General features: G+C 42.6%; 1 protein-coding gene across 1 annotated transcript in view; it reads left to right on the forward strand.

Annotated features, from left to right (window-relative positions):
• The first annotated feature begins 1,664 nt into the window (after positions 1 to 1,664).
• Positions 1,665 to 16,094, forward strand: part of lrch1 (leucine-rich repeats and calponin homology (CH) domain containing 1) — a 127,076-nt gene continuing 112,646 nt past the window's right edge. The window contains 1 exon segment of the mRNA XM_008301352.1: positions 1,665 to 2,135. Coding sequence (XP_008299574.1) covers positions 1,919 to 2,135 — 217 coding nt within the window. The 5' untranslated portion in view covers positions 1,665 to 1,918.

Raw genomic sequence — 16,094 nt, forward strand, 5'->3', positions numbered from 1 at the left:
AAATTCACGAAGATGTACATGAAACTGAAATGCAGGAGCTGATTTTGCAAAAACTCTTTCAAAAAGCAACATTACACATGAATTACTGCTGCTTTCATTGAAGTAAAACGTGCTGAGAAGCTGCAGTGAAAGTTCTGCGTGATGTGCTTCACTTCTGGTCCAGCGGGTGTCGCTGTTTACCGACTTGCCTGTTGTTTAAAGCTGCAGCCTCCAGTGCGCAGCCGCAGTCATCCAGCTGCAGCAAGTCTACAGCGATGCAGTGAGACCGGAAACAGAGGCGATGTGTCTACAAAATAAAACCTATATTGTGGCTGAAAAATGAAAAAATCTGAAAATGTTGAAGATTAAAGTTCAGATTTAGAAAAACTGTTTACAGGTGTTGTTTTAACTGACTTTGGCCATCATCTAATGATGATGATAATAATAATAATGATCATGATAATACTCATAAATAATAATAATAATAGGGCTGCAAGGTGGATCAGTGGTTAGCGTCGTTGCCTCGCAGCTAGAAGGTCGCCGGTTCCTGTCCAGGTGAAGACACCCGGGATCTTTCTACGTGGAGTCTCCATGTTCTCCCCGTGCAGCGTGGGTTCTCTCCGGGTTCTCCGGCTTCCTCCCACAATCCAAAAACAACAACAGAAATAGAAACATATCTAAAAGAGAACAACTTTACTGAGAGTTCAGCTGTATTAAGATGCAGTTTCTGTGAGCACAGAGAGCAGGAGAGAAGCTAGCAGAAGTTCAGCTTTACCTCCCTACAGCCTGCTGTTGGCATCAACGCCCTGTCACACATGAACTCCTTCTATGGCACTTATCCAGGTTGTTTTCTTCTGACTAGATCCTTGCTTTGTTGCTCTCAGATGTACGTCGCTGTGGATAAAAGCATCTGCTGAATGGAACTGTAGGAACTGTAGGCTGCACTGAAGCACAACAACAAACAACAACAAACCCAGGAACAGGCCTTGTTTATTGGTAGCGTTAGCCACATTAGCCACACATCATGCAATCACTGAGGATTTTCCTGTTGTCGTGGTGAGATTATATTGCGAGCAATCCACTGGATGTTCAGTTCCTCGGATGCTGGGCGTGCATGAAGACTCTTGCGTTCACTCTTGCAGCCGACAGCAGAACAGTTAGTGAGCTTCACACACCAGGTGGACGGTGAGGCAGCTGCTCACCTGGAAGCAGTGAGGGGGCGGAGCTACACCAAGTCTGAGCTGGAGGTGATTAAGTCTTATAGGGCATTTATCTGCCCTGTGACGGAGTAACCTGAATATGTTTGACCCATAACAGCCCCCAAGAACTTTTTTTGATATTGAAATTTTGCACAATAAATGCCACTAACATCACTTTGCAGTTCTGTAAATATCTGTCCACACTACCTGTTTATATTATTATATTTCTGAACATATCACTGTGTTATTAAGGAGAGAAGTCGTGCACAGTGTCACTATATACCGTATGTTTTATTTGTGTTGTGACCAAAACAAGACATTTGAGAACTTTTATTACTGACATGTTTCGTAATTCACCGACATGTTTAGAGCAAATAACTAACTGATCAACTAGTTGGAGTGTTTTTTTTTTTTTTTTTTAAGGCAACAAGCGTGAACAGGAATTGCGCTGGCAGATGTTTTATTTTGAAATTTGATGACCGGAAGCCGCGCCGCTGCTGCGTGTTTGCCGCTTGACGCACCGCGCAGACGGAGGGCAGACGCGGCGGCGACGATCACGGAGGAATCTGACCGCGCGGCACGGCTCGGTTCTCCCGGGAAGTCAGAGTCCCGCTGTCCGCCCGAACGGTAGCTCAGCCCGGTGCGCTCCCTCCCTCCCTCCCTCTCTCTCTCTCTCTCTCTCTCTCCCTCTGTCGGATACAACCGGACCGGACCCGCGAGCAGCGGAGCGGCGGAACACGATGGCGACGCTGGGACCGGAGGCGGCTCGTCCCGCTCTCGGTTCTTCCCCGTCGGTCCAGACGCACCTCGGCGGCGCCAACCTGCCGCCCAACCGGGGCTTGGAGCGGGCGCTGGAGGAGGCGGCGGCCAGCGGCGTGCTCAGCCTGAGCTCCAGGAAGCTGAAGGAGTTCCCCCGGACGGCCGCCAACCACGACCTGACCGACACGGTGGAAGCAGGTACGGGGCTCCGGGGCGCACCTCCTCCCGGCGGCTGCACCGGGGGCCGGGGGCAGGCAGGGAGGGAGGGAGGGAGGGAGGGAGGGAGAGGGGACGCCGGTGCGGGGCGGCAGCGCTGCCCGGGGAGCCGCGCCTCCTGCCCGGATGGGTTGTGGGTAACTTTGGGCTCCTCCGTTAACCGGAATTAACGGCGGCTGAGCGGCCACGTTCACCTCCGGTCGGCCGGTGGGCATCAGCGGGCCTCCGGTGGAAATCCCCCCGAGCACAGCTGGACCGGTTCCCTCACAGCTGTTTGGATCGATCAGTGATCGATCAATAATCAGCTGCTGCTTAAAACAACAGCTGATTGGAGGTGATGAGATTTTAAACAAAAGTCTTTAATCAGTTCAGTTTATTCTATAAAACTATTTTCTACTATTTTAGATTTAAGTTCCAGAAGAAATCCAGTCTAATCTCATTAAAGTCTAATTTTAAATCAACCCTAAATAAAATCAAACTGGACATAAAGCCACCATCTGTAGACTTTAATGTGTCGTTTTATTTCTTATTTTCTTTAATATTTACAATAAACTGTGTTTAAGTCAGCAAAAATATTTTATTATTAGTAAGAGAAAAAAAAATCTGTTTATTATAAAGGACTGAAAAATATTAAAATAACAAGAAAACTCATTAATATTCACCTTAAAAAGCCAACACAGCATCAAATATGGATTTTTATTGAATGTGTTTAAATAAAAATCTAATTATTTTACAGACGAAAAAAGACAGAAAAATGGTAAAAAAAAAATTTCACTATTATTTTACATATTTCTTTTTTCCAGTTTTGTTAATTTACAGATAATAACAAGCAAAAGTACAGAAAAAGTGTTGATTTACATGTTAACTGTATATATAAACTGTAATTATATAATTATAATAATGTAATTATGTAATTATATCAATAATAGTTTTTACAAATTGCATTTTATTATTTAAACATTTTCATTGCAGTATCGAAAAGAAAATAAGTGTAAATTAAGGACTGAGAAATATAAATAAAAATAAAAACAGTTACTGTACAGATTTTATTTCTTTTGTTAAATTCATCATGATATTTATTAAATTAACAGGAAAAATGTGTTAATTTACACATCAACCCGTGTTACAAAGCAAACACGTTTAAGCATCAAATACGCATTTCTTCACTGTATTTAGATCGACAAATATAAATGTAATTATTGCAGAGATATTTGCGTAAAAATACATTTATTAAGGCTTAAAAAGTAGAAGAAAAAACACACATTAATTTTGTTTTTTTTTGTTAATTTACAGATAATATTTCATAGAGTCACAGGGAAACAAAAACAAGTATTAATCTATAATTTAACCCTAAAGCGGCCGGTCTACAGAACGTCTGTATTTGTCATTACTGTTACTTTCCTCAGTTTTACCATCAGCTAAAAGTAATATCTTTATTTTCACATGATTAAAAATGTAAACAAAAGTCCAGCATGTCTTGTTTTGTCCACAACACAAATATATTCAGTCTAAAAAAATAAAATAAAATTCCAAAAGCTGAAAATGATCACATTTAAGAATTTATATGTTTTCTTTTCCCTTAAAAAAACTGACTGATGATCCAAACCGTTGGCGATTAAAGGATTTGTGTTACTGGTTGCAGCTCGGCCGTCCCTCGAGCTTCATGAACAGAAACATCAATTTTCTCATTTTCAGAAGCTTCCCGCCTCCGAGCGCTTCGGTTGTTATTGAACAGCAGGTTCACGTGTTCAAGAGGTCCGGTCGAGGCCCGTTTGTGTTTGGTGCAGGTTCGTCTTGTTGTGGTTTGTCGTCTCAGCTTTGATTGAGCCGCTCTGCAGTTTTCCATCATATGGGTCCATGAGCACTGATTTGGTGAAACGGGTCGGTGACTCGGCGGCAGGCCACTCGTGTTGTGTCACGCTTTAAAGGCTCAGTTCACACAATATTCCTACAGATTTGTGTTCGTGGTCGACTGTCTTGATTCTGTCCATTAAAGAGCCCTCATTATGCTTTTTAAAAGTCTTTCGTGTGTTCTTGCTTTTGTGGTGCGTGATGAAGGTCTGCAAACTTACAAAACTCCCCAAAAACCCCGTTAGAGAGCTTTAAACAGCTCGGTTGGCGTTCAGGCGTTTCTTCTGTTACTTAGTGACATCATCGTGTAACTCAATTGCATACCGCCCGGCTGGTTCGGCAAATTAAAACGTCTTTTTTCACTTCAGATATTTGAGGTTGTAGATCAGAACCGACATCGTCTGGTGTGGCTCAGCCGACCAATCAGAGCAGGCTATCCTAGAACAGGAAGACAAACAACAACAATGATGCGTTTTTGAACATAAAACCTGTCAAATATTTGAGTAGACCCCCTGAAATGCAAGCTGTGAGTGCGCCTGACGTGGGCCCTTTAAGACGGATCCCACAGCACAGCCGGACTTCTTCCTGTGCGCTCGGAGCTGCAGGAGGAGGAAGGTCAGCGGCGCTCCAGTCGGACCGGAGAGCCTCGCTGACGTGATGCCGCTGCTGCTGCTCTTCGCTCTCCAACTTTGTTTATGTACACTAAAAAAGAAATGTGGCTTACGTAACCGCAGCGTTCACAGAAACACTCTGCAGCAGCAGCAGGATTTGTCCCAGTTTGTAAAAAGGTTTCTGCTCAGGAAACACAAACTCTCAGCATTATAGCTTTGAGGTGGAAGCATTCGTTAGTCGCTGCTTTGTCTCAGTGGTTTGTGTTTGTGTTTTATTTAATCACAGAATCTCTCATCAACACCGACACTAACACAGAGTGTCGCTCAGGACTGACTTTGTGATCAGTTATGATGATTTTTTTTTAACAATCGGTCAATAAATAATCTGTAATCTGTCGGAAAGTAGTGAAAAATAAGCAGCATCGTGTCTTGACTGAGTTGATTCAGCTCCAAATAGACTTTTTTTTGGGGTCTTTATTAAGAAAAAAACACGAGGAACTGCATCTTGTGGTTGCTTCCTGTTACCCATAATGCCTTGCAATAAGGGTCTGTTTTCTGCAGTTGGTTTAGATTTAAAATGTTGTCCTGTATTACACTTAAAAAATAAAAAAATAAATTAAAAAAAAGTGCAAATCTGGCAGCAAGTAAAATATTGAAATATAAAAAAAACGTGAAATTTTTTGTAAATATCTACATAATGTAAAATGATAATTTATTGAGATGATTTCAATACAGTAAAACCATAAAAGTAGCGTTTTATTTTCACTCTTTTTCTTTAAAAAAAATACAGATTTTTGATAGTGTCATTATTTGCAGGTGTCAATCAATGTTTTTTCCTGTAATTTTACAAAATATTTTCTGTAATTAAACAAAAAAAGGAGGGAAATCTGTAAAAAATACAGTAAATTGTAAAAAATAAAATAAAAATTACACGTGAAAATGTAAAAAAACAAAAAACAATCAGCACCATATTTCTTTACGTCTACTTTTACTTCCTTTATTATACATTCTATTGACTTTATTTATCTTTATTTTTTCCTAATTTGTCTTTTTTAAAAAAAATCTATTTTGTAATTTTTATTGTTCGGCATTCGTTGTGGACATTAAAGAAAGAGTTTCATATGACAGGGAAACATATTTCCTTAATGTGCATACGACAAAAAAACTTTTTAAATCTTTGAGTCTTTATGTCCAAAACCGGTCATGTTTGTTTTTTTAATATTTGTTTTGTCCAGATTTCCTGTGAATCTGCCTGAAACCAGCCAAACGACGTCATCGCTAACGATTCACGCGTCTAAATTAGCGCCGCTGATCGTTGACAGACTTCAGCTCAGACCAGCTACCAGCAGCTGTTCCTGGTTTCTGCGCTGCTGAGGCATTATTTAGTCATTTTAGTGAGTTTATAATCCGTCGCAGCCACTTTTCTCCCCGTTTGTTTTGATTTTATGTCCTTTTTTTTTTTTTTTTTTTTGCGGCGGTTAAACTCTTCACGATCTCCTGCAGATCAAACCGAGCAAACCGAACGCTTCCAGAGCCGATTAACGCACATTAAACGCACCGACAGCGTTCTGTAGCAGCAGCACAGGGCCGCGAGCAGAGCTTCAAATACGACGGATCACCTCAGTTTTCTTTGGATTCGTCCGGTTCACAGGAGTCCAGCTGGAGGTTGTGGCTTCCAGAGTGGAAACAGGCTGATTTAATTCCACCTGCTGGTTTCCGTCGCTGTTTCTTAGAAAGATAAAAGACAACAGGAATGATTTCCTCTGATCAGTTTGTAACTGGACAGTTTCTGGAAGAAGAAAGTGGATTTTCATTGATTATTTATTTTTAGAAAAATAAAAAAAATTGAAATCAGCACAGACGACATTCCTCCAAGTGTCCACAGACGTTCCCAACACTGGAATCAAATGGTGGTGACTCTACATACGACTTAAATCTAACATATAATGTAAATAACATATCGAATTTGCTTCCGTACTTGACACCGCCTGCAGTTCGGCCGAAAAAGTCCCTGAATATTTGTCACGTGACTGCCGGTCGTAGCCGAGTCGCTCATGGCTCCACGGTTGTGCCAAGCAGTGCAGAATTTTTTGTTTTTTACAGAATCTTCTTCGATCAAACTGTGTATTTTTGGCGGATTTTTAACCGAGACGCGTAGGATTTTGGTAAAAATCTCGTGGATTTGGTTTTAGTTTTTTAGGTGTGTTCAAGGACCGTGGGAAAGTTTTAAAGTGTAACGCCGGTGTTGTACAGTTTGTAGCTTAAATGGTGTCATTTTTGGCGATTTTGTCAAGACGAGATGTTTTAAACCTCCTGCTGGTAAAACGTCAAACTGGTGAGAGCACAGATTTAACTCGTTCCTGCACAACTCTGGAAACTCTGGTTGCTTTTATTCGTGTTTGCATGATCAGGACCCACGTCTTACGATGCAGAACCCTGATTTTCATTCACCGGCTGCGTTTGTTGCAGCAAACATGTAGCTGCTGCTTCCTCTCGTCGTGTGTGGACGAGCATCAGGAGGCTTCAGACCAACTCAGCTGTGTGTGTTGTTGGTTTTACAGCTCGCCGACTCAAAAACATGCAGCGAATCCAGCAGGAAGGAGAGCGGCGAGGCTTAGAGGACTCATGCATTAGACACATATGCACGGGCTAAAAAAAAAAAAAAAAAAACAGAGAAGTCGTTGGAGCGAACGTCGGCGTGTAAACGGTTTGCTCGGCGGAGGCGTCTCTGATCACACGATAGCTGTGATCAACGCCCATGAAATGAAATTAGATGAGACAGAACAGAGTGAGTCAGTGTGACAGATGAACCCGTGGTGTGGACACACACACACACACACACAGCAGCAACACACTCACATACATGCAAAGACTCACACTGAGCTTCAGCCTAGTTTCATATCAGCGACCGCACAAGCCTCGACTTGTAGTGAAACGCAAACCCGAGCCGGTTTCCTCCCACCGACACCTTCTCCTCACCGGGTTCGTGCAGCAGGAGATGCTGCTGCCGTGTCGTCTAGCGGAGAGAGGAAGTGAAGAGCAGAAACCCACAGAACCAGGGAGTCTTCTGCTCCTATTTCTGGCTGCGCTCACATTCCTCTGTTTAACACTCGATGGCCTCTCGTGTGAACGTCGCAGAACCGAAGTCGGCGGCTCAGAGGAGACGCTGGTGCCGATAAATCAATCAGCATCAGCGACGTCGTTTATTTCCATTCAGATCTGGTGCACAAATAGAATATTTGCATTTTGTTTCTTGACCTCTCTCTGAACTCCAGGCAGTTTCTGGGCAGATTGTGCAGTAAAACATGCCGTAAATCATAAAAGTGTTGAAAAGAGTTGAATTTCTTTGATTATTTCTTTTGCAAAAATTACAAAAAAAAACAAAACATGGGAATTAAAAAAACAAATGCCCACAGGTGTTATCAATCCTGGACGACCAGTGGCTTCACATCCTATAAATATTTTAGTATTTACACTTTTACTCTGCACATTAAGCTCTAGAAGGAGTCCCAGTCGTCCTCAGATCTGTTCATCCCCGTCCAATAAAGAAAAGACAAAATTCACAATAGTCACTCAAATAACTAGAAACTGAGAAAAGTAATAATAAATAAAAATTTGCTAAATTATAATTTAGTGAAATAAGACATTGCTTCTGAATTGTGGTTGAAAAAAAGAATTTTAAAAATAAAAAACAAACAAAACTGTCCCAGACAAACGAGAGCACTTTGTGGATGAGCAGTGAAATCAAACTACCTGTGAACAGGTGCAGAAGTCTGACTGAGAGGTTTTTAATATATTTCTGTTGAACCACAATTCAAAAGCAGTGTCATGATGTTCATTTAATTTTTATTTATTATTACTTTTGTTAATTTGAACGTATTCCAGTGACAGCTGAGGGTATGAATATTTACGGTCGACTGTATCCTCCAACAACTTGCTCCTCTCTCTTCGTCTTTACAGCTTTTGAGCTTCGCTGCATTTATTTCATCGTCTAAATATGTTTTATTTCGTTGTCGGTCTGCTCCGTGGAAACACTGCCTGCAGTTCATCCTCTCAAAGTTTCTGGAATTTTCTTCACGTGACTTCACGGCCGAGTCGAGCTTGGTTTTCCAGTTTACGCGGATTAAAACTGAATTTTTTTGGTTTTTAACAGAATCCGTTTTGTGATGACTGCGCATTTTTGGGGAATATTTAAACAAGTGCACGAGCTTAGATTGAGGCCTCGTCCACACGTAGCAGGTATCTCACAGAACAAAGATATTTATCTACGCCTTCTCCCGTCACCTACATGAAAACGCAGATTTACGGCATTAAAAACATCAAGTGGACGTCGATAACCAGGGTTTAGGTTTGGAAAAGTCACAAAATACGTTCTTTACATCAGTGGTCTTCAACCTTTTTTGCACCACGGACCGGTTTTAAGCAAGAAATTTGTCTACGGACCGGTCATTACGCTCATAAAACAAATAATAGTTTTTTTTTTTCTATTGAAAAGTTTCATAAATAAATAAAATTACTTTTTTATTGCTTAACATGTTTACTTTTTCTCTGTCTCAGTATTAATTCTCTCCCACTTTCCAAAGCAGCTCTCCTCAGACGTTTGTTGTTGACTGACGGCTTCGTTTAGCAGCCGGACATAAAAACTGACAGTCAAGTGACGGGAAGACGAGCTAGTCATGTTTCAAAATAAAACACCCTGCAGACTCTGCTGGAAATAAAAATAAACCAATAAAACGTTTTTATGCTATCTGTGCGGCCCGGTACCAAATGACCCACGGCCCGGTACCGGTCCGCGGCCCGGTGGTTGGGGACCGCTGCTTTACATCACATGTTCGACCTGTGTTTACATTCGGAAACAGCGTGGACGCCCTCAGAACCGTGTCGTCTCTGGTCCAGGCCCAGATACCGCTCCACGTACAAGAACACAGGCCAAGGACGACGTTAAGGACGCTTATTTTCCGCCACCTTGACATTCCACGTCCAAGGCAGGTTCTCCGTCAAAAACACCGACGCCGGTTTTGGGTCAGACCGGGACCCAGCTGGTGGGAGAACTTTGAGATGAATGTCGTGACGATTTCCGTATGTCGTCGGAGTTCTTACATCCTCACGTAGAACATGAATGTGCTGAACAACACTAATGCGGTTTGGTGTGGAGGAATTCTTTTCTAAAAACGAGGTGGTGTGTACGTTAGTTTTTTTCTAGACGGACGGAGATATTCGGTTTTACAAAAACCCTGCTACATGTGGACGAGGCCTGAGAGGATTTTCCCAACATAAGTTCACGTCACACACGAGTAGTTCGAGGGCTGTTAAAAATCTGGTGCTTCTTTCTGTTTTTACAGTTTCAGCTTCAAATAAATGGCATCCTCTAGTTACTCATGTCTCACTGGTGTCCTACTCAGGTTTTGTATGAGCTAAAAGTACAACTGGAAGACCTTTTTATAAACAACAGTCGGATGTAAAAACTTGGCGTCTGTGGCCGTGAACTCGTCTCGGACGCTGACGTCCTGCTGGACGGGTTGAAAGTGGACACAACGGGACGACTTTTTGTCAACAGGTGACAGAAATAGTTGAGCTTAAAAAAAGAAACGTCGGGGTGATGCTGGTGTTTGAGAGGAAGCCAGAACAGGTCACATGTGAATCTAATTTAACGATCTGACGGATTCGCTTGGAGTCTTGGGGGATTTTTTATTTTTATTTTCAGGTGGTTGGTTTCGTCAGGAACTGAAAGGTGAAGGAAGGTGATTTCCAAACCGGTCAGTCCGCTCTGCAAAGTGCCAAACCGCGACTCAGCGTTTTTGATGTGGCGTTGGGCTGAGGTTTTAAAGCCAAACATGAGGTTTAGTTCTGAGGAGCAGCATTCTTGTGCGATCGTCTGCATCTGATCTTTTCTTTTTTTTATTTCACTGAATAATCTTGAAGTTCCTTCAAGTTGTCTTCATTCGTGTGAGCAACAACAGATATTTAATTTAATTCCACGGATGTCCAGAGAAACTCGTAAATATTCACGTTTTGGGAGGCTGGAGTTTGTTCATCATCAATTAATCCGTTGGTTTTGTTTCCTTCCTCTTCAGTTTCTTGTAGCCTGAAGGTGACGTCATCATCGTCCAATCAGCAGTCAGAAATCCAAAATTTGGATTATTGCTTTGCTGGACTTCTGCTTTTTTTTCACCATGTTGTCGCCACTTTTTGTTCTTTACCTGCTGCTGTTGCGCGATAACTGCCGAACAGTTGAGGATTTAAAGGAGTAAATATGAGATTCACTTCTGAGGAACAACAGTTTTGTACTTTTGTGATCATCTACATGATTGATTTCCCTCTAATTTTCTTTCTTAATTTCATGAACTGAATAATCATGTAGGTTCTGCTGTCTTGGACACTCTCCTAAACGTGATAGTAGGTCGTCAACAAGGTTCGTTTTAAAACCCAAACTGATGCTTTAAGGCTGCTCAAGAGTCCAACAATTTACCATCATTGATATCCAACAAGCAGGGTGGCGCAGTTTGGTAGCACTGTTGCCTCGCAGCAAGAAGGTCGCCGGTTCGCGTCCCGGTGGGGCACCGGGATCTTTCTGCGTGGAGTCTCCATGTTCTCCCCGTGCAGCGTGGGTTCTCTCCGGGTTCTCCGGCTTCCTCCCACACAGTCCAAAAACATGTTGAGGTTAATTGGTGATTGTAAATTGTCCGTAGGTGTGAATGTGAGTGTGCTTGGTTGTCTGTCTCTAAGTGTAGCCCTGTGATAGACTGGTTACCTGTCCAGGTGAACCTGCCTTCACCCTGAGTCAGCTGGGATAGACTCCAGCCCCCCATGACCCTAGTGAGGATTAAGGTGTAGAGATGATGGATGGATGGATATCCAACAAAACAAGTACATTTTCTTAGAATCTGTTCATTGTTGGTTATGTTTCCATCCTCATAAGAGTCCAATCAGCGGTCCCAAATCCAAAATTTGGATTATTGCCTCTGACTTTCTGAGTCATCTCTGGAATTGCCATGTTGTTGGCACTTTATGTTCTTTATTTGCTGCTGTTGCGCGATAACTCGTTAACAAGGTTCAACAATAATTCATTTTAGGATCATAGATATCCAAAGAAACTAGTAAATTTTCTCGTTTTTGGGAATCAGAACCTGTTTGCCACCATTTAATCTGTTGGTCATGTTCCCATCCTCTTTCGCGTTGCTTGTAGCCGATGTGACGTCTTGAAATACTGCATTTCGTGCTGCTCCTTCTCTCCTGCTTGATTTCAACATTTTCCATTTCCATAGCTTTTTTTCCTGCTGCCACACTCGTTTGGATCGTTGCCTGTCACCGTCACCTCCGGCGCTGTTGGACTTCCGTTTAGTTTTTTTCTCGCCACGTCGTTGGCACTTTTTGTTCTTGTTCTTTCGCCGCTGTTGCGACATTTACCAGATAACAAACCGGACCTCATTGAGGGACTAGTCTGAGCGCGAGACGTGGCTCCAGGAATTACTCTGCACCTTTTCGAGGAGTCGAACGGGCGGCAGTGGATCCGAGGGAGGCGAAGAAGGCGGCAGATGGCAGCAGTGGGAGGTGCCACCCTGGTTACAGCGAAGAAACACTTCTGCAGCCCACGTATTGAACTGTTAGCCGTCCACTCCACGCAGGACGTCCCTACTTGTTTCTGCAAACTCATGCGACGTCCACTGTGCAACCTCAAAACTCATTTCTATTTATACAGCACGAGTCATTTCAGGGCGCTTCACACAGATAGGTCAAGATGTTATATTATAGAGAGAAACCCAAGAATCCTCCTCGAGCGTGGTGAGAATGGAGAGGAAAGAAAATAAAAACCCTTTCCCTGCAGGGAACATGGGAGGACAGATCGGTAGTTCGGCCTTAAACGAGCCGCCGTGCATGCAGATGGACTTTCTGCTGCAGCTCTGTCGGCCGTGGGTGTTTCATCAGTTTCATTCTTAGCAGCACAACAGTTTTACTATTTGTTCTTCCTGCTACAGAAACTGCTGCTGCCGGGAGATGGAGGAGTCATAGAAAAACTATTCAGCCGTTCTGCTCCACAATGCAGAAATTGACAGGCTATCGGATATTAACACTGTGGGGTTTTTATGTGCGCGCATTAGCTCAGCGGCGGCCCGCTTCCCACCACGTTCCCAGGCCCAGACAATACGCGTTTCTGCAGCGTTTGGCAGTTTTTCAGCCGACACACACACACACACACACACACACACACAGCTCGGCTTTATACAGTAGATATCGACAGAAACAACATCGCTTGTGTGAAGCGCCGGGCGAACGTTTAAGGCTCTTAAAATGTTTAGATTCTCCTCCAGTAACGCCGGCGTGATTAATCGAGTGGCCGTTGCGTACGTCCAAACTCGCGCCGATGTTTGCGTAGCTCCAACACCTCCGACGGAGCGAGGCGTCCTCTCCGCCCAAGTCGTCTGATCGAGCTCAGCAGTCTTTCAGCTTCATTGGCTCCCATGTTGTGCCTCCGTTCAGTATTTGCTGCAAGGAGCTTCGTCACAAGAGTGTTTCTCCAAAGTTTAAAGGAAGATTCAATCAGTATCTTGTGCTTCGATTGATGCAGTGTGTTTATTTTGTACTGTGCATGTCTTTAGTGCAAACAAGGGTTGCAAATTCAGATTAGTTGGTGGTGTCGCTGTGAGCACACTGTCTTGGTCTTGAAGACTTGAGCTCCGACGAAAAACCACTGATCGTCCCAGAAGGCTTTGTCTTGGTGGCAAGTTACGATCTAAACCGTTGCTTTAATGGTGAGGCGTGCACAAAGGACCTACTTTATTCAATTCAAATAACTTTATTTATCCCCTAGGGGCAATTCAGAGTGATTTAGGGAAGATTTTTTCCACATTTAAGCACCAATAATTACTGCAACTAAACGAGACTCCCCAATAATAAATGTACCCTAAATTCCGGACAATTGAGGCACCTGAATATAAGCCGCACCCACGAACTTTAAAAAGAAATCCAGTTTTGTACACATATAGGCCGCACTTGTCTATAAGCTGCAGGTGTCCACGTTGTAGCATGAAATATTTACACAGAAAGATGTTTTTGACTTTTAATTGAATACGTAAATGCTTATTTTCCCGAAATGTCCGAAATTTTTCTCGATGCCACTTTCGTCTCGAGGCAAATACGTAAAAATCCATAAATCAGCAGCACCATTGTTTAAGCCGCAGTGTTCAAAGCGTGTGAAAAAAGCAGCGGCTTATAGTCCGGAAATTACGGTAGAATATTTTCTTAACCAGTAGTTGGTGGTGTGATGGCTGCGAACACGAAAAACCGCATCACAGCAGACTTCGTCATGGCGGCCAGATGCTAGCTAAACCGTTAGGCACGCACAAAAAGATGTACTTCAAGTTGCCGTGGAGCGTTTTAGGGAAGAATTTTCCGACATTTCAGCACCAATATTCATCCAAAAACGAACTGAAATGCACAACTTTACCGCAAATAAACGAGACTCCCCACTAATAAATGTAATCCAGGTTTAGCCAAAACGTTAGCTGAAGTTTGTTGCTTCCAGCTGTTTGGGAGTCTTTCCTCTGAGTTTATTAAATCCCTGCAAACAGCAGCAGGATCCATATGAGAGTCTCTACACCATTAATTACTTAAAATTATTAATTGCACTTGAGCTGTCACACAGAGTTTACAGGAGGCAGTTCAGTCGTTAGCTACCTAGCGGCTGTCCTCCATCACAGCTCGCTGTTTAGCAAATGGTAAATAAACGAGGCTCGTAGTGGTTTTGACGGTTTCGTATCAGTTCATTTGTTTTCAGCAGTGCGTTATCATGTTTTATGCCTCACTTGATGTGCTGTCTAGTCACACAAATACGATGATGGCTGTTTGAATCACTGCGTTTGTCTTCACGAAGCGAAAACCAACAGCGTTACCTGAAAAAGAGCCATAAAGAACTATCTTCTGCCACAAGAAGAGCAACGAGGCCTCCAGCAGATGGTCCGGTGTCAACAACGTGGAGGCGGTCTGGGATTACATGCACAACAGATTATGCAGCGTTTTAAACCTCATGCAGATCAAGTCGAGCAGCCCGACGGTGACGCTGACGGCGATCAGAAAGTGAAGCTCGTATCTTCAGCGCCCACAGGAAAGGGTGTGAGGGGACGTGAACAGAGCGTGTTTGTAGCGTGAGGATGGATGCACGAGGCCTGATTTATCTCCCAGGAGTTTACGGCCCCTGACTTCCTCCACCTCAGCGCTCTTCCTTCCCTTTCATTTACTACTCGGTCGCGCAGGAAGCTGTGGATTTCCAGGAATGCGTCGGGGTGTCGGGTTAGAGGAGGGTCCGTCCGCTCCGTCTTCCCGCCACACCTGAACGCAATGACAGCTGCCGCGGAAACGCACGCCCTCAAAACGCACTTATACAACCTCACATTCATACCGCGGAGGACTCTCAAACTAACCACAGTAGTCAGAGCGAGGGGTTTAATTTGGAGGTGCTAAAAAAACACATTTTTAATCAACACATCTGACAAGCGAACGCCCCAAAACCCACTGGTAACTTTGAAAGGCATTTTATATTTTAAACAATCACCAAGATTATTTATCATTTATCACATCCAGAAACTATAAACACAGAAAGAACTGTCAGATTGTGAACTTTCAGATGTTATTCGCGCTAATTATGCGTCAGAAAACTGAGCTTTAGAGTCGTAATATCTCACAATTAGAATCACTTTTTTTCTACATGTCTCATATAAATTCACAAAAATAAACCATTTGCTCGAACCAGATTCTGTAAAAAAACAACAAAATCAGTTCTTTTTGGTATAACCAGAAAGCCATAGTTTACTCAGTGACCAACAATCATGAGACACAAATTCAGGATTTCTTTTTCGGCTGAACTGCAGCCAGTGTTTCCACAGAACACTCAGGAGACAAGTTAAGAAACTGAAAGCAAAATAAAACGTTCTTGATCAAAAACAGTACATAGAGGAGGTGTTAAAATACACATCTTTAATCAATAAATTTAAACAATTTTAATTCTCTAAAGCCAAAACCAACTAGTGGTTTTAAAAGACATTTTATGTTTTAAATAATCACTGAGATTACACCGTTAATCGGAGCCACAAACAAACAAACAAACAAAAATGCAGCCAAATCGAAACATAAAATTGCAATATTTCATCAAATGACTTTATGCAAAATAAACCTTTTGCTCTAACCAGATTCTGTTTAAAACAAAAATATATACAGATATAATTTTAATTTAATTTTTAACTTTCTGTTTCTAATTTACTCAGCTGTGACCAACAATGAGACACAAATTCAGGAATGTTTCGGCTGAACTCCAGGCAGTGTTTCCACAGAACACACAGGAGACAAGTATGAGAACAAATTAGAGAGACTGAGAGCAAAATAAAACATTCTTAATCAAAAATGGTACATAGACGAGGTGTTAAAATACACATTTTTAATAAATACATTTCAACAATTAGTCAGAAACAAAAGAAACAACCGACAA

Source organism: Stegastes partitus, unplaced genomic scaffold (assembly GCF_000690725.1).
Source record: "Stegastes partitus isolate 25-593 unplaced genomic scaffold, Stegastes_partitus-1.0.2 Scaffold1664, whole genome shotgun sequence".
NCBI classification, from domain to species: domain Eukaryota; kingdom Metazoa; phylum Chordata; class Actinopteri; family Pomacentridae; genus Stegastes; species Stegastes partitus.